The following is a 22,694-nucleotide window of genomic DNA, read 5'->3' as shown; positions in this document are numbered from 1 at the left end:
GCGCTACAGCTACTAAGCTACTACTACCACCACCACTACTTTTTGCTCTGGCAGCTAGTTATCAAGCAGCAGGCTAGTAACTAGTTGCCAGCATTACCTAGAGGTCCCAACTAAAGAGGTGATGTTGGACCAAGACATCCACCACTTCTGATTTGAGAACGGGAGTCTTCTGGAATGGCAGACAAACACGCAAACACGTTACCCGTGGTGTCTTTAAGGGGTGTTGAAATGAATCGTTACTAAGATGCATCGCGATGTGGACGTGGACGATTCTGCATCGATGCAGTAATAGACCATAATCGATTATAACCTACTGACATTTCTCTGATGTCACTGGTTGCATATGCACTTGCAGCGCTAGTGTAAAATGGCGGAGGGAGGTGAAAAACAAACGCGAGTAATAAAAAAAATCAAAAAAAAAAAAAAAAATCAAACAAAAATCAACACAAAAACGCTGTGTGAGCGTGTGCATGCGTACAAGTAGCCTATGTGTGCAGCCTGTGTGTGTGCGTGTGTTAACCAAAGTACACAACTTGACAGTTTCATGTGCTTTTAATATTTACTAGTGTTTATTAGTTATAAATGCTGCTGTTGTCTGCTGTGTTCAAACTTTAAGGGATAGTTCACCCAAAAATGAAAATTTTGTCATCATTTACTCACCCAACTCAAGTTGTTTCAAATCTGTATGAATTTTGAAGGGTTAAAATTTAAGAATATGTTTTCAGATATGCTTCCTTACATAACATCACAGTGAAGAATATTGATTTTAGCTTTTAAGGTTAGGTTATAATGGTATCAACAGCTCCTACCAGCCCTGTTTTCTCTATTGTGTTTTAAATGAGTCTTTAATGGCTCTAGCCAGTAGCTCCAAGACGCACCCTTTGTCTTAAAGGTCCCATGACATGAAATTTTCACTTTCTGAGGTTTTTTAACATTAATATGAGTTCCCCTAGCCTGTATATGGTCCCCAAGTTTCTAGAAATTTCAATCGGTGTAAATCGAGCTTTTGCTATCTTTCTCTGCCTTTGAGAAAATGGAAGCTCAATCGCGCTGATCTTGAATCTCCTCCTTGTGACGTCATAAGGAGGAATGTTACCTCCCCTGTCTCTGCTTTGCCCGCCCAGAGAATATTTCTCGCCCATGAGAAAATGAGCTAGGAAGGAAGTAGGAACACGCGCGCGCGATTTTAGTTTGTCCACGAGAGATATCATGGCTTTTGAGCGAGCGAAGCATAACAATTGCTCAATAATTGGATGTACAAATGAACACGAAAGGGTCAATACAGAGCTGGGCTTGCTGAACGTCTGAAACTAAAGTCTGGATCACTCTCTTTGGCTCAGCTACACACCTCGGAACAGTAAGTCAACTAATGATATATAAGTGTGTTGCTTTACTGTTTATGGTTGCCTAGACTGTTACAAGTAGAATGTGGCTGTCACATTAGCTATGCAGCTATGCAGTTTATGTGTGTGAATACACACACTGTAACGCGAGTGTTGTACACTTCTTTGTTATTTGGATAACCGTTTTCCTGTTGGTTATACGGCGCGCGCGATATCCGCATTTCAAGATCGCAGAGCTTGATGATGTAATTGTAATAAGATAAATTACAGATGTTACAGATCTCTCATGAAAAGGCAACAGTAGGTTCGCGTTAGCTACATGATAATAACTGTAAACCATCCGAATAAAGTACCGTATCCAGACATAATATTTTAAACTAACCATTCGGAAATGTCCTGCTGGAGCCGCTGAGTTGCAACTTCTTCATCCGTTGCTTCTCCATCCGGATCAGATTCTGGGTCAAACTGAAATGCTTGAACGACTGCGTGTCTCCGTGCCATTGCAATATATCCAATGTAAACATGCATGGTCTACCGTTGCGCAAGATGGTCAAGGCCACACCCACCCTCCACCTTGCGCCGCCTTTCTCCTCCTTTCTCCTCCTTATTAGTATTTAAAGCTACAGACACCGAAACGGCCTGTCTGAAGGAAGCTCATTCTGGGACTGGCTTATAGTGGCTATAATTCTGCACTGAGGCTGAATTTTTGAAAAGAGATTTCAGATACAGTACTAGGGACCACTAAGGCCTATATTAAAGCCTACAAAAAATAGCATGTCATGGGACCTTTAAATGGCTCTGGGATGGCCCGTGGAACCAGAGTTTCCTGGCCAGTATCAGCATTTGAATAGGTATGCTGATTAAATTGATACTGGTAAACACGCTGGGGTCTGGGGCAGGTTACCTTAACCTGTATACTCATTTACATGCTTTGTTTGAATTTGTCTCCACCCCCAAAAGTCCCTCCTCCTAAAATGCCTATAAGATAACATGTAAAGTTATGTTAGATCAGATCATGTTGGAAGTTTCTACAGCCGCGTACAGTGGAGTTCTCAATAAAGAATAACTTCAGTTGAACGCGATCCCGACTGTCTCACTGGTCTCTGCTTTGAAGAAAGAAAAACTTTACAACAATTTCTTTATGTGGAACATAAAAGACAATATTCTGATGAATGTTTGTAACCAAACAGTTGTGGGACACAATTGACTTCCATAGTATTATTTTTTTTCCATACTATAGAAGTCAATGCCTCCCCACAACTGTTTGGTTACAGACATTCTTCAAAATATCTTCCTTTGTGTTCAACAGAAGAAAGAAACTCGTACAGGTTTGGCGCGACATGAAGGTGAGTAAATTATGACAGAATTTTCATTTTTGGGTGAACTATCCCTTTAAGTTTGGAGTTCATATATCTTACTGATTGTATTCATTGACGAAAATGTAGCTATGTGCAGTAATATTGCAACGCATCATGATATTGAATCAAATTGAACCGTTGACATGATAATCGTAATCAGATTGAATCGTGAGACCAGTGACGATTCACACCCCTAGTGTCTTTGTGCGTGTGGGAGAACATGTGAGACGATGAGTGAATGTGAGTGAAGAAGTGTTGATCTCGCACCTCTTTTTTGGTAGGCAGCTCACAGTCTTGGGAGAGACTGAAGGCAAACTTTGAGAGAACTCTGAAAGCAGCACATACAAACTCATGTCAGTAATACACTCAAAATAACAGTTATGGCAGTCACTTCTAATACACAGAAAAGCTTTAAACACTTCTTGACCAATTCATTTTAATGACCCTTCCATTTATGATTACAGATCATTCGGCAATGAATCATTCAGACCAATTTGTGAAAGATTTGAAAAAATTAAACAAATTAATTACTATGGCTTATGAGAAAATGTAATGTTTAATTAAAATAATCATTTAGAGCCTAAATAAAAATGTAGAGTAACAAGAGAAATAAAATGTTATTTCTATAACTAGTCTTGAGAATTAAATAAAAACTACATTAACACATTTTTAAATTTCTAATTTAAATTTTAAATTTTCCTCTTTGTTTGAATGGTTTGTAACAAAATTTAAGCCCATCAACAGAGGCTCAGTCTTACCTGAGTTCACACTTTATCTGAACCCAGCCAGGACTGCGCAGGAAAGACCAGGGATGGTACCATTTCTCCACGGCACTCATACTGGAACACAACACCTCCAGCCACAGGTGCAGCACCTGCTCACTGACACACACACACACACACACACACACACACACACACACACAGATGAGTATAGAGAGTCTATGCTGCACGCTTGCATTATGGGAAAAGAAAAGAAAATTAAAGAGATACTAAAACAGCAGGGGGACTTACTTTAAGCCCACACAGATGAGCGAGCGGAACTTGACGTCCATCTGAACATGTGCAGTGTCGTGGCTCATGTTGACAGACTGCACTGCCTAAGATGACAGGCAGAGAGCGCTCAATGCACATACAAATAAACCGTACTCAACTGCTGATCACTGACAAGATTTCTATTGTAAAACTCACCCTGTACAGTAGCTCTTCAGGTGTGAGCACCTTCCCATCTTCATCTAACCTAAAAAGACAAGGATCCAACCGGCTATCACATCAACAAAGTACTTTTATGAGGATTAAAGAAGGTTAGATCTTATGTTATCACATGTCTCACCTGTAGGTCTTGCATAGCACCAGTCTGGAGTAGACAGAGTTGAAATCTCTCTCCACTTCTCTGCTGGCTGCCTGTGATCAACACACACACTCTTTCACTCACTACTGGCATATACGCATCTATATAGTGCATATTTATATAGGTAGCACAACCTGTTACAAAAGCACTATAAAAAAAGGAGAGAGTAACAGGGCGGTCACACTATACTTTTCGTTGCATTGACTTCCATTCATATGCATGCGAATGCGTCAGACCACGACGTGAGATATTTTTGCAGTTAAGTCAATGAGATTGTATATTTTTTACATCTTGAGTGTATTACTATTTGTTTTATGTTGAATTATTGTTTATAAAAAAGACTGCAGAGCGTGACGTTAAATCAAGACCGTTGCAGTGTCCAAGGAAATTTTGCATGCTCAAAGACTAGTGTGACCGCGGCTTAAGACAACATTTCATGTACCTCCTCAATGAAGAGCCATGGGTGACAGGGTCCCCCAAGTATGGAGGGCTTCTTCAGGCCGTGCTGAAAGATAGCCTTGAGAGCAGGACACAACGAGCCTCTGACCAAGTCATTGACAGCCTCAGTTACGGTGTCATCTCCTGCCAGAGAGTACTGAACAACAACACAGATGTGCATGAGAAAATAAACCTCTTAACAACCAATTATCTAAAGCAAAGACATTATTTATAATCACCTCTTTACTTCGTTCATCCAAGACTTCCACAAATTTTGCAGGAAACCAGCCTAAAAAGACAAAATGGTTGTGGGAAATACTAATTGGCTGCGTCCGAAATCGCACACTCTCTTGAATAGGTACTTATTTTGATTTTGAGTGATTACTTCAGGGCTGCTAAACAAGTTCTATATAGTATCATATGCACACCAGAATCTCGCTGGAAGTAGAAGGTCATCCAGGTACTTCTTTGCCTACTCTTTTATCAGTACTGTGAATTTGGACATACTGCTTTTGTCACATACTGTTTTTCTTCTACTATATAGTGGGGGAAGTATGCGATTTCGGACGCAGCTATTGACTTCTAAGTGTAGTTGGGATCATATCAGAAAATCAGATTTAAATCAGATGCAAAATTCACTTTTACATGGTGTTTGAACAGATGTGTGTGTCGGCAGTGTGTGTGCACAACTACCCTATAATGGTAAAAATCCACCCACACTTTTTTTAATCCCCATAAATCATAAGCAGTGTCTCAGAACAAGTCGTTTGCAGTTTCTGTTCAATGTGATGTCACATATGCTTAGGCCCCGCCCACGACTGCTGATGGACTCTACCCTATTAGCATAGACCCCACACAATGAGTGAACTGCACACAGTCCGCCATGTTTATCTCCTCGCCAGAGCATTTAACAGCAGCGTTCAAGTAAGATATGTATTCTAAAATTTCCTTTTGTTTTTCTATTCATATCAACAGCATATATAGCAGTAGGTACTGTATTTTATGCTGCTTTCAATTTAATACACAGATCTAATATACACATGCGATTTCTTTACTTGCTGTTCACGTTAACAGACATAAACAACAGTGTTTATGTGAACTTTGTCAAATTACATGCAAGGTTATGTCAAAAACACAGTTTAAGCACAGTATCACATGAAGGAGAACTTAGTTCAATAGTCATGGGACGCTCCATCTGACAGCCAGCTTTCTATGAGTAGTGTACTTTCTACAAGCTCAGAAAACCATATATCAGAAGTTTAGACTGATATGGCTTTAAAACGCATGCAGATAATAAGCTTTCATGATGATGAAGAACTGCAATGTCACGTAAGCGTGACCGCGATAGAGATGATAATCAAAACCAAACAGAGGTTTGCGTTTCTCTTCTGGAAAGCACGGAGGGGAGCAACAGCTCATTTTCATTTAAAGATACAGGCATGAAAACAGCTTGTTATTCCTTCCACTAACAAATAGGCATTTACAACATGGTATTCTAAATTATCTGTGGGGTACTTTGAGCTGAAACTTCACAGACACATACTGGGGACATCTAAGACTTGTATAACATTGGTAAAAAGGGACATAAGCTTATTGTAAGGTCATCTCAGCTCACCTCTTAGGCCGTTCAGCTCTCCCACCCAGCAGTGCTCGTCTTTCTGTGAGATGATCTAAGAATAAACACAGAATACACAGTTAAGGATGAAAGGTGAAGCATCAGTTAAAATGTTTAGATGACAGAAACAGCAGTTTCTCACTGTAATGATGTCATTCTTCCGAAAACCCAGTTCATCATCGTCGTGCCGTTCAAAGTCCAGTAAGGCTTTGGCTCGTCTCCGACGATTCCGAGACACGACCAGGAAGTTCTCGTGATCCCTTTGATGACTTTCCATAGAATAGTCTGGAGTTAAATCCTAGAGAGAAAGAGACACACACACAAGGAATGTACAAAACAAACGTTAACAAAACCAAAAATTTTATGGGCTCAAATAAAAAAATATATTGCTAATAATAATAAATATAATAATTTTAATTATTACAATACTGTAAATATCATTATTACAATTGTTATCATTAGTATAATTATTAATAAACAATGATATAATCATATGAATAAATTATTAATGGCTACAAGAAAGATGGACAGAAAGAGGAATTCCGTATTATCAAATGAAATATCTGGCTTGTTATCTGACTAAATTATTATAATTGATTAATAACTCGAGACTCTCCATGACTCACAGTGGTCTGTTTACAGGGAATGCAAGTGTGCTGCTAATTTCTTGTTGCATAGGTCTAATTTATGCAATTCAACAAAACAACTCAGTGAGTCATCCGGTCGGCTCAGTGCAATGATCCATGAGTCACAGTGTGGCTGTTTCAGTGAAAATGTTCTGTTTCTAATTGACTTCTTCCTGGCAGATTTATAAATGTGATGATTCATTTGATTGAGTGGCTCTTACAGTGCTGCAGTTGCGGGGGTCCAGGCAGTGAAAGTGTTCTGCTGTGCGACTGATGGCTTCTCTCAGCGCTGCCACTAGCTCTGTCTGTTTAATGTTTTTGGCCTTTAGCGCCTCCACCTCGTCCTCGCCCCAGAGCAGCGAGCTCAGGGTGGATTTCCTGTGCAGGCTTTGTCTACGGACCACCTGCACAATGATGACAATTATGAGCGAGCCTTTGATCACATTTTGTACATTGTTATTGGGGTGTGTTAAAATGTGTGCATCACAGATGATGGTTAAAGGGTTGTGATCTCACCTTGTTGAGGTTGGTGTGGAGAGAATGGGAGTTGTTGGAGTTGAGCTGGGCCTGCTCTGCCAGGATGTAGGCCAAATGCTTGTGTCTGAGTGTATCTAGGTTATCCTGAGACAGAGATCCTGCCAGACGCACAGCCTCTCCCAGCACTGCGGCCCCGTCCTCTAGTTGACTGGGCAGATCTGACAGAGTGTTGAAGATAGATGCCGAGTTCTCAGACGATACCAGCTCTTCCTCCTTTAAAACACAGGAAGAAACGATTATTATTGACTGTGTGTCATAAACACTCATGATTGCCCTGTTTAACATATGAAGGCTTAGTAAATAGAATGTGTCTTAGTTTTTTTTTCATACAATAAAGCAAAACACCCAAAGACATGTGCTACCTTGATCTTCAGCATGCCCAGTGTAACCTGGAAAAGCACCACTGAGCTCTCGTAGAAGAGCAGGTCCCAGATTCGCAGCAGGATGCGTATGTCCACCACACTGGCAAATGCAGTGAGGAACCAGTGTAGCGTGATTAAAGACAGTTCTGAGAGGGAAAACAAACGGTAGAAGTTTTTTATTTTATTTTATTTTTTATTCAGCATATGTTTAGGAGGAATCCATCTTTGGAACTCTGCAAAATTGATTAAAAAAGTAAATCAGGGTATCTGCAGTTTTTTTAAATCAAATTTTAGGCTTTTTAAGACAAATACAATTAATACCATATGTCCCTACAGAACAAATCCATAAAATGTTATCATGCATCTCAGATTATTTTACTTAATTAAACAGTTGTACATTCAATTTCAAAACAGGGTAACTGCAAGTTTAAAATACTTAAGACTAGTTTTATTTAATATACAGTATTAAAAAATCAATACCTAAAAATTATAGTATGACTGATACTGGATTTTGCTGATATGATAATGTGCGTAAAGAAAGGTAATAAATAGATTATAGTGCCGATGCTCATAAAAATGTATAAACTGAATGTGTTAAATAATGTTCTTAGACTTTCATTCCTGTGATGGCCACAAGAGTTTATGTTGAATTAAATGCTCAATACAGCTTATCTGTAATTGGACTACAACTAATATCCATAAGAAAAAAAAAGATTTTATGCATAATGTGGTACTTTTAATTATAGACAAGCCCAAAATACACTGGGACTCTTATTTTAAAATGTCTATGCTGCTCATTCCAAAAGTGATAAGGAGGCTGATAAATATGCACTTCTACAAACATCTACAAGATAAAAACAAAGTAAACATAGCCATTATTCATCAACAGTAAATCATAGGCAGTCACTTGATGTCTTCTCTGGGTGTGTGCTGAATTTTTTTTTATTTGTACATAGTCCAGGCTGTGTAAATAGTTGAAAAGTGGATCGGACCGATCCATTGAACACATCAACGGACTTGTAGCCGATCAGCAGCAACACAGCAAAAAAAAGAGAGAGAAGGGAGATTTGTAGAAAGACTGTAGAAAGAAAGATGGCTGAGATATTACCAAAGAGAAAATGGTCAGAGGAATAACTGGAAAGAATGGTTACGATCAGGCAAGAACTAGGTCCCGCATTAATATTGGAAAAGCTTTCTTGCACTGGAGAGACGTTACGGAGCGGGAAGGCCTGAAAACAGATGCAGAGGTTGCTTTGTTTCTGCTGTTTCACAAAACCAAGATATGCTGTTGTTGTTGTTATTGAATCACAGCTGTCTGATGCTGTTGCTGTTTGTGGTTGCCTGTGTTGCATTGTGTGAAAGGACGGGTGTGTTTGTTTGGGTGTCGATTTCAAATGTCAACTGCATTTCTCAGACAACACTCACTACACCTTTAAAATAATAATTAACACTTTTGTTATACCAATTTAGATATATAATAATTGTTGGCCTGGTTTCACAGATAGGTCTTAGATTAAGCCAGGACTAGGCCTTAGTTCAATTAGAATATTTAAATAGTTTTTATAAACATGCCTTAGAAAAAAACATAACTGGTGTGCATCTTGAGACAAAACTTGGCACTGATATATTTCAGTGCATGTTGCTTTCAGTTAAAAACAGCTCAAACATGCATTTTAGCCTGGGACTTGGCTGAAGCCTTGTCTGTGAAACCAGGGGGTTATAACCTTAAATTTGATCAAACTGAATTAAAGACGTTTAAAGGACCCTGTAAATGTGAGGCTGTGTGTGTCTCACCAATGTCATGCTCCTGTAGCAGCTGATCCAGGCGAGGCAGATACTGCACTATGAGCTGTCTGAGCACACGCTGGTCAGTTTGAACACCCAACAGAGTGGAAGAGAAGTATGAGGGAGGCAGTATGTCCTCTATCAGAGCACACATCATCCACAGAGCATCTTCCTCCTCCAGAAACAACAGAAGGCAGGACACCACCTGCATCAAAGACAAACACAAATGCCACAGAGTCTGACACCCGATGACCCAAACGTTAGACAGCAGAGAGACAAAGACTCTGTGTTAAGGTTGCTCCTCACCATGCCTGTGCCCTGACAGTAGCCGATGTCGGGATACAGCCACGCAAGCCCTCTCAGGACCCGCCTGAGCTTGGGCACCCCCACACTCGACAAAGTGTTGAAGCATGCATTAGTGGGCATGGTCCGCAAAAGATCCTTTTCTATCTGCAGCAGAGACAGACAGAGAGAGAACCTTAATACAGGAAATATTGGAAGATGGCAATAAATTAATTAATTAATCAAACTAATCATGAATAAAATGCATATTGATGTTAGCTGAAACAAACCACTTGTGGCAGACAGGTCAAATTAAAAGTAGTTATGTTTTTTAAGCACATATTTCAAGACTTTTATTTTGAGATATTCAGATATTATCTTTTACGTATATTTTTTGCCATGGTGAATTTAAATAATAGAACAATGTAAGCTTGCTAACATCTTTTTGAATAGGCATGTTTCATTACTCATCAAGCTGGAAGAAAACACAGAACATGTTTTTCCAATAAGATTTCTACATAATTTCTAAGTGCTAATATTACAAGCTCCTGTTTTTGTCGTTTGTATGCATCAGCAAAATAAATACATAAATAAATGTTTATTGAATCATGAATGATTCATTTTCCTGTTTTCACTGTAAAGCTGCTTTGAAACAATCTGTATTGTGTAAAGCGCTATAAAAATAAAGGTGACTTGACATGAAATGTAAATGACATACACTACCATTCAATAGTTTGGGGTGTGTATGATTTTTTTGTTTCTAAAGTCTCTCATTCTCATCAATGCTGCTTTTATTTGATCAAAAATCAGTAAAAAGAGTAATATAATAATAATAATAAAAAAAATACTATATATATATATATATATATATATATATATATATATATATATATATATATATTCATATTCTTTTACTTTTTTTTTATTGCCTCCCTCATACAAAATAAATTATATATATTTATTTATTTATTTTATTTTTACTTTATTCCTGTGATGACAAAGCTGAATTTTCAGTGTCACGTGATCCTTCAGAAATAACTCTAATGCTGATTTGGTGCTCAAGAAACATTTCTTATTATGATCATCTTAGAAAACAGCTGTGCCGCTTAATATTTTTGTTGAAACTGTGATACATTTTTGGGGGGATTCTTTGATAAATATAAAGTTCAAAAGGACAACATTTATTTGAAATAGACATCTCCACTTCAAATAAATCTCAGATCTATGGCAGAGATGACATGTACCTGCTTGGCTGCTGTAGTGTCATCATTAGAGCTGTTTTTGACGATTTCCCTGTAGGAAATTTCTGATGTTCGCTTTTTCTGCAGGGCCCCTGATAAACGCATCCACAACTAAAGAAATGCATAAAAGAGACAATGGAGTACGAGACCGATAAACACACAAAGATCCAGCAGAGATGCGGCTGGAAGATCACAGATTTGAGACGCAAGGTTCTCATGGGAATCTCTAAAAATAGCAATACAGCATAAACAAGATATTACCAAGACATCATGTCCTGTTTCAGTGAGATTAAGAATCCCTCAAGCATGAACATGGTTGCCATGGGAACATTACATCAGCAGATTAGCCGCCTGATGTTGTGTAACAATACAAAGACAGCTTTAAATATGTTGTGAGGTTCAAACACACACAGAAGCACATTCAGAGGTCGATGAACAAAGGCTCTCAGTGCTGACCTGTGGTCTCATGCTGTGCGGTATGCCCCCCAGCACGAGGGACCGAAGGCGGTCTGAGCGGGCCAGTGTGGGGGAGATCTTGTCCCATGTCAGGTCTCCTACGGTGTTATTGTGGGTGAACTCCAGATGGGCTTGCCAGCGAAGTCTTTGCTGAGGGTCTTCTCTCTGAGGAGCTCCCTCACCACGCAGCCATTTTCGTGTCTCAACACCGTCTGAAACACACAACAAACCCACTTTCAAACTCGTCAAAGATGACAGTACCAGATGAGACATGATCTTTAAGAGGGCTTGACATGAAGCTTTTCCTTTTTACTCATCTTTTTAAATCTGATCACTTACTTTTCCAAGTCACCCATCCCAAAAACACTTCTAAAACAAAGCTTTAACATTGTATAATTATTGCCAATAATTTAATGTGTTATTTAATACATATTATACACTTGACCATTCAAAAGTTTGGGGCTGGTAAGATTTTTAAATGTTTTTAAGTCTCTTATGCTCACCAAAGCATTTATAAAATAAAAATACAGTAAAAAACTAATATTGTGAAATATTACTACAATTTAGAAGAACTGTTTTCTATTTGAATATTTTAAAATGTAATGTATCCCTGTGATGACAAAGCTGAATTTCCAACATCATTATTCCAGTCTTCACGGTCACATAATCCTTCAGAAATCAGTCTAATATGACGATTTGATGCTCAAAAAACATTTCTTATTATGATCAAGGTTGAAAACAGTTGTGCTGCTTAATATTTTCGAGAAGATTATGATAAATATTTCATGGGAATCTTTGATGAAAAGAAAGTTCAAAAGAATAGAGTTTATTTGAAATATAAATCTTTTGTAACATTATAAATGTCACTTTTGATCAACATCATGCATCATTGCTGAGTAAAAGTAATCATTTCTTAAATAAAATAATTAAAGAAAAAACACTTACTGACCCCAAACTTTTGATTGGTGATATAATGTATATATACAGTAGTATTAAAAACCTCTGAGGCGGTGCAGAATAATGGATTATGCAAACTTAGTGAATAAACAATACAAGTACAGATTTAGCTGTTTTTCTGTGGTTGTCCTAGGCAAGTGTTAAGGTTGAGCCCTATTTCATTTTTTTATTAGTGCTGATATTCCCACACCAACCTTCACTATCAATCCGGAACCCAAACTCATCATAATGCAGTTCTGCTTCCATACTGGGGTCTTTCTGCAATAATCAGAACAATGTCTGTGAGAAATGAACCATCTCTCATGACAATGAAGACGTTACAATAAAAAAACACCATTTATCTGGCACTTAAGTATCAATGCAATATTATAAAACATGCCCTCTGAGAATAAAAAGAAAGAAATGCAACTACCTGACAGTACTTTGCCAGGATGTCCTGGGGCCACATGCTGGGTGTGAGGGCCGCAAAAGGCCCCCCTGGGGCTGGAGTGTAACTACCTGCTAAACAGAAAACTTTATGAGGAGATTTACTGTGTTTGACAAAACACAAATACAACCATGCTCACAGTTAAAAATGTGTGCATTCATGCAGTAGCTTACTTGACATGGTGTTTTCTTAGTGTCTAAAGAGAAGAGTCCAATGAGAGAAGGTCAGGTTGAGGTTCACAGGCCCTAGATAAGGAAGACCAACACATACCAAATGTGAAAAACCTTTCCCACAAGACAAAGTAAAGCCATTAACACACACAGAGAGCGTCATTCCTCAAGTGATCAATGCAATTCACAGCCTGTGGAAATAATCACCTCAAAATATGCGCTTAAAGGAGCCAACAAAGCAGAATATCATATAACATCACTTTAGTGCAATTCAATAAGGAAAAAAAGAAGTACGCTATGAGGAAGTGAAGTGTCTGAAAGCATTTTTAAAGCTAAACTTGAGCTGCAGGTAGACTATACTGTGTCCTCCTTTATGCTCCACTTCTCCAAATCAGCGCAGACACTCGGGACAGCGAGCTAAATCTTCAGCAGCACAGCATGTTCAGATAAATTAATCATGCCAGTGAGAAGCCCATAGACAACACAATACCTTACAAGACTTCTCTCTCGCCGTAACACTGACATCAACCGGGTGTACAACCTAGTGTGATGGAAATGGTTTATGTAATGGCCTCAGAAGTGGTCAATGTGCAGACTAAGGATGCTCAGGTCAAAGACCCTGTAGACTTACCCAAAAAGTGTTTAACAAAGTAGAACTAACAGTCAGATATTTAACTTAGATAATTACAAACCAATCACAGTGAAGAAGACTTGAGTAACATTGATTTTTTTTCTCAACTGTAAGATATAGATGTACATGTATCTTTCTGTTCAGGGACTCTCTCTAGGTTGTTGTAACCAGTGAGCTCCAACTTTTATTCCTGCAAAGAGCAACTTGGGAGTCGTGTCTGGTAAAAGTGTGTGATACTAAACAGAGTTCTCTTCCGCGTCTTTTTCCACTTGAACGGACAAATAGACACAAAAATGTCAAAATATCAGTGTAAACACAGTCGGTTATGTCTTAAGTGAACGAAAACAGTAGACAAGGCACAACACAACAGTATAGGCCTATTGGATCTGTGCAGCTCCTAAAGTGACCCCAGCCTAAGATTCCTGCTCCCATCTCTAACAAATCCCACAACAAACGGCTGTCGCTGTTGTTGACTGAATAACTTTTGTACATGTTAAAATTTACATTTTATTTATAAAGTGCAGTGTTATTTTAAATTTGATTACAGTTTCTGAACCTAAAATTCTTTTTTAAATCGCATCTTTGTTCAGTTGTGTTTATTTATGCAATTACTAATTTGTGCAAGGAGTTCTGTGTTGGCGTTGTTGCTGAGCCAGAGAGAGCAGTTGTCATGTAAAGTTATGAAGCAGCTTCACAAAAAAAATATTTTTAAAACAGTCAACCACACAGCAGACATCCCATGATCCCACCCTGCATAGACTTATTTCCGGGAGATGATCTTAATATCAGGCTCTCTCGATTTCCAGGATATTGTATATAATTTGCGGGCATCAGGGAGCCGCTATCAAATTCGGGAGAGGAGGGATGTCTGGGTATTTCTGTGTTACGAACTGTGATAAAAGTTTATAGTTCGGATATAAACACTGATGTCTCTACGTAAGTGATCAAAATAGAGTAAATCACCTTTTGAAAGTAAATTTGCGCTTCAGATAATGATTTTTATAACTACATCGTTACGCCACCTGGTGGCGACAAGTGACTGTTAAAAAAATTATTTGTCACTGAATCATTCATTCAAGAGTTGTAAATCAACACTGATTTATCCTGTAATTAAACAAGGTACGTAGCCTATTTAAGAGCGAGTCATTGAATCAATCACTTCTTTCAATCATTCACAGCGTCACCATCCTTCAGGAGGGGAATTACCTTGAAGTAATGTATGTATTCAGGATGAGAATTACCCAAGGTACAGAGGTATTGTATTATATTGACAACTGGAGGCTGCTCAAATTGTCCGTGTTGAAGAAGTCAGATTATTAAGATAATTTCCACGGCATTGTTTCTTCTCTAAACTCATAACAAACCCGTTAAAGATACTGTACCTGATAATTTTTTCTTCTATTTGGGAAAAATGGTTTAAACCCCAAATATTACATTTTAAAAGCAATCATCTGTGAATAAAACAGGCTTTATGATAACATCTACCGTTTATTATAGATGATTGTAACATGAGAAGTTTGTTCCAGGGACGGAAAGGCTTGGCCAATTACATGCTCAGGAAAAAGGGGGTTGCGCATATTGAACTCAGGGACAAAAATTAAAAAATAAGCGAGTATATCATGAATCCATTTTCCAAACCATGTTTTTGTCTTATCCTGAATCACTACGGTCCACCCATAATAAGTGTTTATATTCGGACTATTTTAGACTGGTTCGGGTCGTACTGTGGAGTAGCCCAGTACCTGCGTGACTCGTCATAGACATTAACATAGAGAAGTAGCTCCGGCTACAATGTTCTTCCGCAAGATGCATGCAGTTTGTTTATTAACCGAAAAGTTAAGGACTGCAGCTTTAAGGAAATGCGTGAGAGAGAGGGGATATGAGATTATCGGCTCACCCACATAAAAAGAAACGATAGCAAAACTGAATGCCAGGATTCTCACCTATAATTCTCAGACCTTTTGGTCTCCGAGTCAGTGTTTTAAGAAATGTGATGGTTTATGGCTGCTGTACCAGCCAGAGGCTTTTTAGCTGGTATGCAGATGCACCATTCAATTTCCTCATTTGTTTAAAATAAATCACTTCCTTGTTGAATAAAAACCAGAGAGGGAAGGACTGCTCTATAAATGCACCAGAGCTTATCTTCCTGCTCAGCCTACGTGTGTGTGTGTTTGTAAGAAAGAGAGCAATGGAAAACCTAGATGTTATCTGGATATGCATAATGCATCCATTTCACTAAAGGATAAGAGAGAGAGAGAGAGAGAGAGAGAGAGAGAGAGAGAGAGAGAGAGAGAGAGAGAGAGAGAGAGAGAGAGAGAGAGAGAGAGAGAGAGAAGAGAGAGAGAGAGAGAGAGAGAGAGAGAGAGAGAGAGAGAGAGAGAGAGAGAGAGAGAGAGAGAGAGAGAGAGAGAGAGAGAGAGAGAGAGAGAGAGAGAGAGAGAGAGAGAGAGAGAGAGAGAGAGAGAGAGAGAGAGAGAGAGAGAGAGAGAGAGAGAGAGAGAGAGAGAGAGAGACTCAACTAGGATGGTTTTCTGCTGAAATTTTATTTATTTTTTTACCCTATTTTAGTGCTTTAGATAAGTTTGCTGAAGTCCCCTGGTTGAAAACCAATGTTCTACACCGTCACAAAGATAACATTATCTAAATGGCTAACATAAATAAGGTTTTGTAAATCCTGGAACCCTGTTTTGTGAAGCAAACTGCAAAAAACAAAAAAAGCCTTGTGAAAGTTTTGAAATTATCAATAAGTATGTCTTCAAATCATTTCTTATTTCTTAAAAATCAAGTTTTGCAGTGTACTCCAATGTAATGGAGTTACATTAGCCTATATCTGTATAATGTGCAGCTTGTTATGAATTTTCTGTTTGTAAATAAATAAAATTAGTGAAGAATTTTGTAACAAAAACATTGAAGGAAAAACATTTATAATTGTAGTTCTCAAAGTTAAAATATTGCTTTTTATCCATTTACAAACCCAAATGAGATCAGATTCATGTACAATAGACCAGTGTGCCTGAGCCTCAGAGGACAGTCAAGACATCACGGCTGGCTCTCTGTAGGAGTCTCCATCATAAACAAACACTTACAAACAATGACACTCCACATCACGCTGTGAACCACATCGACAGTATCATCCCTATGGCAACAGACCCCACAGCAACCAAAAAAACAAAGGAAAGCAGCCGAAGTGATCAGTGTGTGAGAGGAGTCAGTGCTCCTAGATAGGGTTAGGAATCGAACACTTGAGGTCAGGAATCGGATTTAAATTTCGATTCCTTTGTGAGTGTTTCACTATGACTTTGAGCCCGAGACGACTCGCACGCTGTTTTCAGTGCTGCAGGCATGTGTAACTATATTGGGCAACTCTTAAAGTGACAGCAGCTGCCGTCACTAAATCAACACTAATCAAACAACAAAAGACAAAGAGAAAATGAATGAATAATATTTGTAACTAGGCCTATATTTGTAATGTATATTTTATTAATAAAGTGCGATGTTATTTTTACATTTGAATACAGTTTCTGTACCTGAGAATCTTAAAACACTGTTTATTTCAATCGTATCTTTGTACAGTTGTATCTATTTGTTGCGATTGCTCATTTTTTATTACCGAGTGTTTACTTGTCTTTAATAATGCTTGAAATTTATATTAGTTAGGCTAGTTTTTCTATGGTATTTTTAAACCACAGGCAAAAGTTCCTTGCGTAAGTGTTCTTTAGCCTGTTGTTTTTTGTTCATGATATGCAGCTACAATTAAATGTTTTGCAATAAGAATAAATGTGAATGATATCTTAGGCTTTTTTTTTTTACCTTATTGGAATCGAAATTAGGAATCGATAAGAATTGGAATCAATAAGCAGAATTGAAATCATTAAAATTGAAGCGATACCCAACCCTACTCTCAGAAGATTACAATTTCCTGTAACAGTAGCCTATAGGTTACAAATTCCAGGACTCTCAAGAAAATAGAGTGTGGGCTGCAAGCTGCTAATGCAAGTAGATTGGATCATGTCAAGTTAGGTAGATAGATCATTGTACCGTTGTCATTACACCGACACCAGGGTAACTGTGATTTTGGTGAATTTAAAATGACCAAACTGCTGGTGTGGCTGAGGAATAACGAGTATATTAGCTAGGCTAGTTGATGAGGCAACATCTTTGTAAAGGTAACTTGATGTACTAACTAGGGCTGTCAAACGATTAATCGCGATTAATCACATCCAAAATAAAAGTTTGTGTTTACATAATACGTGGGTATGTAGTATGTACGGTGTATAATTATTTTCTAGATATAAATACATACACATGCATATATATATTTAAGAAAATGTGTTATTTATATATAAAATATTTATATATAATATAAATTATATATAATATAAATATATACACAGTATATACATGCAAATATTTCTTAAATATATGCATGCATGTGTATTTATATATATAAAATAATTATACACCGTACATACACACGTATTATGTAAAAACAAACTTTTATTTTGGATGCGATTAATCACGATTAATCGTTTGACAGCCCTAGTACTAACATAATAAAAACTTAAAAAAATATAAAAACAGCAAATTTACTAAAACATTCAATAAAAATGAAAATTGAAAAATGTAAAATAAAAATTCAGAATATTAATAAAAACTACTCCCAATGAGACAAAAATAACACTGGTGTGTGCGAGGCCATGATTGTGGGAGACGCCTGCCAACCAAAGGCCATTCATGCCATGAGGCACGTGGCAGCTCTCTGACGTCAGCAAGAAGGGGAGAACAGAGGGAGGGACGGGGGCAGTCAGTGTGTTACATGACTCACGGCGTGTTGTGACTAGAAGAAGCTGGAGGAAGGAAAGATGGAGGTGGGGCTGTTGAGAGACAGGGGATCTTTCCCATTGAGGCTATTATTGGGGTACTTTTTTCCAACACAGCTGGGCACACTCAGAGGCCATCAGACATCTCAGCTCCTGGGTGTCACAAGCTGGTGATCTCTGGCAGGATATCCTAACCTACCCTGTGCTTAAGGAGGGCGTGAACCACAGTAGACAAACAGAGCCAAACCTTACAGCCACACTATACGTATGTCAAGGGAGTGTCGGTTTTAAAGAAGGTTCCAAAACTTCAAGCTGACAAAATCTTTGTTAGCACTGACCAAACAATGGGTCTCATTCACCAAGCATGCTTACGCGCAAATTTGTGCGTGAAATCTGCGTACGAACATTTTTACAAACAAATCATGATTCATCAATAACTTTAGTTCTAAAATATAGGAACAACTGAAACCACTTGTACGCAGAAATGACATACTCTTGGTGGCCTAATAAACACGTTAAGATTACATTTTAAGAGGCTATTATTGGGGTGTTTGTTTTTTTGGGATGGAAGGAGTAGAGTTAGAGGGGTCATGAACTGAGAATTCAAATTTTGCTTGATCTTTTGACAGTTAAGAGGACGTTTTACTATAAAAAAATATCCTGTACGTTTCAAAACTCAAAACTATCCAAAAGCTTTTATTGAGATCAAGGACAGAAAACGACAGGATCTGAAAAGTGTGGAATTATGACGTAATAGTGCAGTGAAAGACCGCCTTTGCAGAAGATGATCAACACCTATGTCTAAGGCCTCGTTTACACTGTCAGTGAAATGTGACCCAATTCAGATTTTTTGCTTATATGTGACACAGATCGGATGTGTTCTATGACGGCGTAAACAGGAACAAAAACGCATGCATTTGGATATTTCGAGATCGGTTTCAGGCCTCATTCATATGGAAATAAATCCGTTATGTGCCAATGCCTTTGTCATGTAAACAGGCAGATCGGATTTTCTGAGGGATTAGGCAACGTCTCCGCGGTTTAATGATGAGAGAAACCCCGATGCGCTTCTGCAAAGGGACGGATGGCCTGACGAAACGGTGTGTCGTCGTAGGAGAGGAATGTGGACAAACGTTGACACAACATATCAAAGGTTGGCTTGCTCAACCTAAAATTTCGGACCCACTGCTTCTCTTAAAGCCCGCCACAAAATGCTCCCACCAGTCCTGAGATCTCTCGCACACAATAACTGAAGCATATGCGCACGCTGCAAGCAATGATGGCACTTTTCATCCTCCTCAGCCTCAAAATCATGGTGATGTTTGGCAAACTTCGCATATATCGCAGAGCTAGCATCAAGCATATTTTGCGTTCGTCCATCTGTGCAAGATAATTGAACCCTTTTAAGCATGTGTGATGTTTCAGATAGTATGGCAAGTTTAAACACATGAATCGAATATGGGTCACAATTGAAAGAACATGTAAACAGACGGTCAAAAAAATCGGATATAGGCAACAAATCAGAATTGGGCATCAAGACCTGCAGTGTAAACAAGGCCTAAGTCACAGAGTCTTTGTAAGTAATCTTACTAGTCTTTGTAAACATGTAAGTAGGCTAATCATGTTTATTCTAATGCCTGATCTGTGATCAGTGATTTCTGATTAAATCGATTTCTGATGTGTGATTATTCAAGTTCCGACAGATTTTCTTTGTCTTAAAATCGTTCAATAGGCTACTGTTTATGCATCAGTAAATCAAACCAGTGACGAAATGATCAACTTCATATTGTTTCTCTTAGTACCATGAAAATAATCTTATTTAAATTGTGATTAAATTGAATGCGATCAAAGAATGACTTTACAGTCTTTATCTTTATGTTTATTTTTTATCTTTATGTTTATCTTTATCTTTACAGTCACCTAAGATGTCAATCACACAGTTTATCTGGACACAATGACACTGTTACACTGCACAATGAAGCTCTTACTGTTTTCACATCGTGTTTGCATTGTTATTTATGGTGAAAGCATTCGTGAGGATGCAGAAATCGTGTTGCAATGATGAGATCCATTATGAATGTTAGCCAATCACAGTAGTGGGCGTTAACACTGAAGTCTCACAGCAGACACGTCCCTTCAAACAGAGCGTTCAAATCAGAGGACTAAAATCAGAGTAATAGCCATTTATTTCTAAAGCGTGACAATTTTTTATGTAAAAATCATTATTATAAGTGCACCTCAGGAAACACTTTATACTTATATATATATATATACGCATATATCTAAATTTATAAATTATATATATATATATATATATATATATATATATATATATATATATATATATATATATATATATATATAGATAGATACATATATATATATATACATACATACATATATATATATATATATATATATATATATAAAAATCCAGCTCATGACCCCTTTAAAATACAATTAGACATTAAACCTGAATTATCATAGTTGCTTTCACTTATTGATGGCATCATACCCTCGAGCGGCAGGCACAGCAGATTTCCCCATTGTCATTGCCTGTGTTGCACAAGCTAGTGAACATGGGGGTGGAGGCATCAAGCTAGGGCTGAGATGTTTTTGGGTAGGGGCTTGTTTGTATTGGCGATTTTAAATATTAACAGCATTTACCAGAAATTGCTTACTGCACCTTTAACAGCTTCAGTGAGGTAAAGAACTACAATCATAAGAAGCACTGTGGAAGATAATCAAATTATTTTATTAATAGTTTAACTATTTAAAAAAAATATTAAACTAATTATTATTCTAATATAATGAAAGAAAAGTGTATTTTAAAAATAATTTAATGCAGGGATAGTTTATCAAAAGTAAATTAGTCATCACCTGTATGACTTTCTTTTGTGGAAGACAAAAAGAGATGCAAGGCAGAATAAGAGTCTCGGTCACCTTTCACTTTATGGAAAAATGTGCAATGAAAGTGAATGGTGACTATTAGCTGTCAGTACAAACTATTCTGAGCGTCTAGGCTCATATTTTGTGTCCCAGAGAAGAAATGATGTGACCAGCATGACCGCATTCTTCATTTACATTCTATGGAGACCTTTAAAAAAGTAATAATCAATGGCAGGACGAGTCATTTTACCATATGGCAGCTGAAACGAGTTCACGAACTAGCGCACGGGTGCCGTTCACAATGAATCATTCAGAATAACGGACCTGCTGTACTAATAAGGGTTCGGGGAAACCGAGCCCAATAAAACACAGGAAATTCACCCCCTCGGCGACATTACAAGACAATCATATGCAATCGTACAAGAGTGCGTTTAAACTAAGTTGCGTACTGTCAAAACACTGCTGCTGTCAGACAAGCAAACTTCACGAGTTGAACACCTTAGAACAAGAAGAAACGTTGATGTTCGTTCCTTAATATAATCTTGTTTTGTATTCAGTATTATCACATATACAGGGCAAATTTATAGCAACCAAGTCCTCCAAATATGAACATACTGCTCCTCAATAATGTACGATACTCTCAATAGCAAACTACTTCTGAGAGGACATTCAAATCTGTGTGCCGCTTTCATAGTCGATAGTCAAATAACAGTTACATCTAAATAACACGTAAACAGTACACTAAAATGTATGATAGCCCGCTTTAGCTCCGAGACACTAACTGGTCGCTGGCTGGCAGAAGCCATCCAAGCATCAGTAACGTTAACGTTAATCAATGCACTTGCCGCTACGATTAGCCACCGAGCTAGCGAACCAACAAATGTTATCTGTCTTCTTACCTTACGTCATGCTGAATCGCCTTTCTGAAGAGATGTACTTCGTTGTACTATTAATAAGTATATATTTTGCGGATACGGTGCAAGTATGGGATGTGTAATTGTAACTCGGGTTTGGTGATGGTGGACAGACCGACTGTTTTGCGTCATACACCTGTTCGTGTCTCGCACTGAAGGATTATATCCTTCCGCCAAAAGAGATTTCCTAAAGAAATAGTTCCCATCATACTGGCAGATTTTGTCTGCTTGAAAGCAAAATAAAAAACTTTCTATAGCAGAAACGGTAACTGTGATTTAAAATGGAGGAAATAAAACGTATTTTTTTTCTCTATATATATATTACCAATCTTTTCAACATTTACTTTACATCATATCTGGAAACTTCACTTTGCGATTCATATGAGCTTTCAAGCGAAATATCGAGTCAGCATAGAGAGTTGAATAAGAGTCGTTTGGCAACGAACTGCTCACGTTAGCCGCGATGTGTAGACCATTATCATCTCAATGCTCA

General features: G+C 37.9%; 1 protein-coding gene across 4 annotated transcripts in view; it reads right to left on the bottom strand.

Moving 5' to 3' along the window:
* Positions 1-22,694, bottom strand: part of sgsm3 (small G protein signaling modulator 3) — a 25,212-nt gene extending 2,518 nt beyond the window's left edge. The window contains exons 1-20 of one of the 4 annotated variants that reach the window (XM_081370587.1): positions 22,187-22,694; positions 12,951-13,022; positions 12,763-12,851; positions 12,545-12,608; positions 11,394-11,605; positions 10,941-11,048; positions 9,721-9,864; positions 9,424-9,619; positions 7,630-7,775; positions 7,247-7,480; positions 6,952-7,134; positions 6,247-6,402; positions 6,105-6,159; positions 4,729-4,778; positions 4,494-4,646; positions 4,034-4,104; positions 3,892-3,940; positions 3,715-3,800; positions 3,460-3,582; positions 2,969-3,029 (exon numbers count right to left, since the gene is read on the bottom strand). In XM_081370587.1, the coding sequence (XP_081226713.1) occupies positions 2,969-3,029; positions 3,460-3,582; positions 3,715-3,800; positions 3,892-3,940; positions 4,034-4,104; positions 4,494-4,646; positions 4,729-4,778; positions 6,105-6,159; positions 6,247-6,402; positions 6,952-7,134; positions 7,247-7,480; positions 7,630-7,775; positions 9,424-9,619; positions 9,721-9,864; positions 10,941-11,048; positions 11,394-11,605; positions 12,545-12,608; positions 12,763-12,851; positions 12,951-12,957 (2,187 nt within the window). In that variant the 5' untranslated portion in view covers positions 12,958-13,022; positions 22,187-22,694. Of the gene's footprint in view, positions 1-2,745; positions 3,030-3,459; positions 3,583-3,714; positions 3,801-3,891; positions 3,941-4,033; positions 4,105-4,493; positions 4,647-4,728; positions 4,779-6,104; positions 6,160-6,246; positions 6,403-6,951; positions 7,135-7,246; positions 7,481-7,629; positions 7,776-9,423; positions 9,620-9,720; positions 9,865-10,940; positions 11,049-11,393; positions 11,606-12,544; positions 12,609-12,762; positions 12,852-12,950; positions 13,023-22,186 lie in introns of those variants that run through there. The other 3 variants (XM_081370588.1, XM_081370586.1, XM_081370585.1) reach the window with 3 other exon arrangements.

This window comes from Scardinius erythrophthalmus (genome assembly GCF_964197995.2).
Source record: "Scardinius erythrophthalmus genome assembly, chromosome: 1".
NCBI lineage: Eukaryota > Metazoa > Chordata > Actinopteri > Cypriniformes > Leuciscidae > Scardinius > Scardinius erythrophthalmus.
Note: the sequence above shows the minus strand (reverse complement) of the source record. Positions and strands in the feature narration are given on the sequence as shown.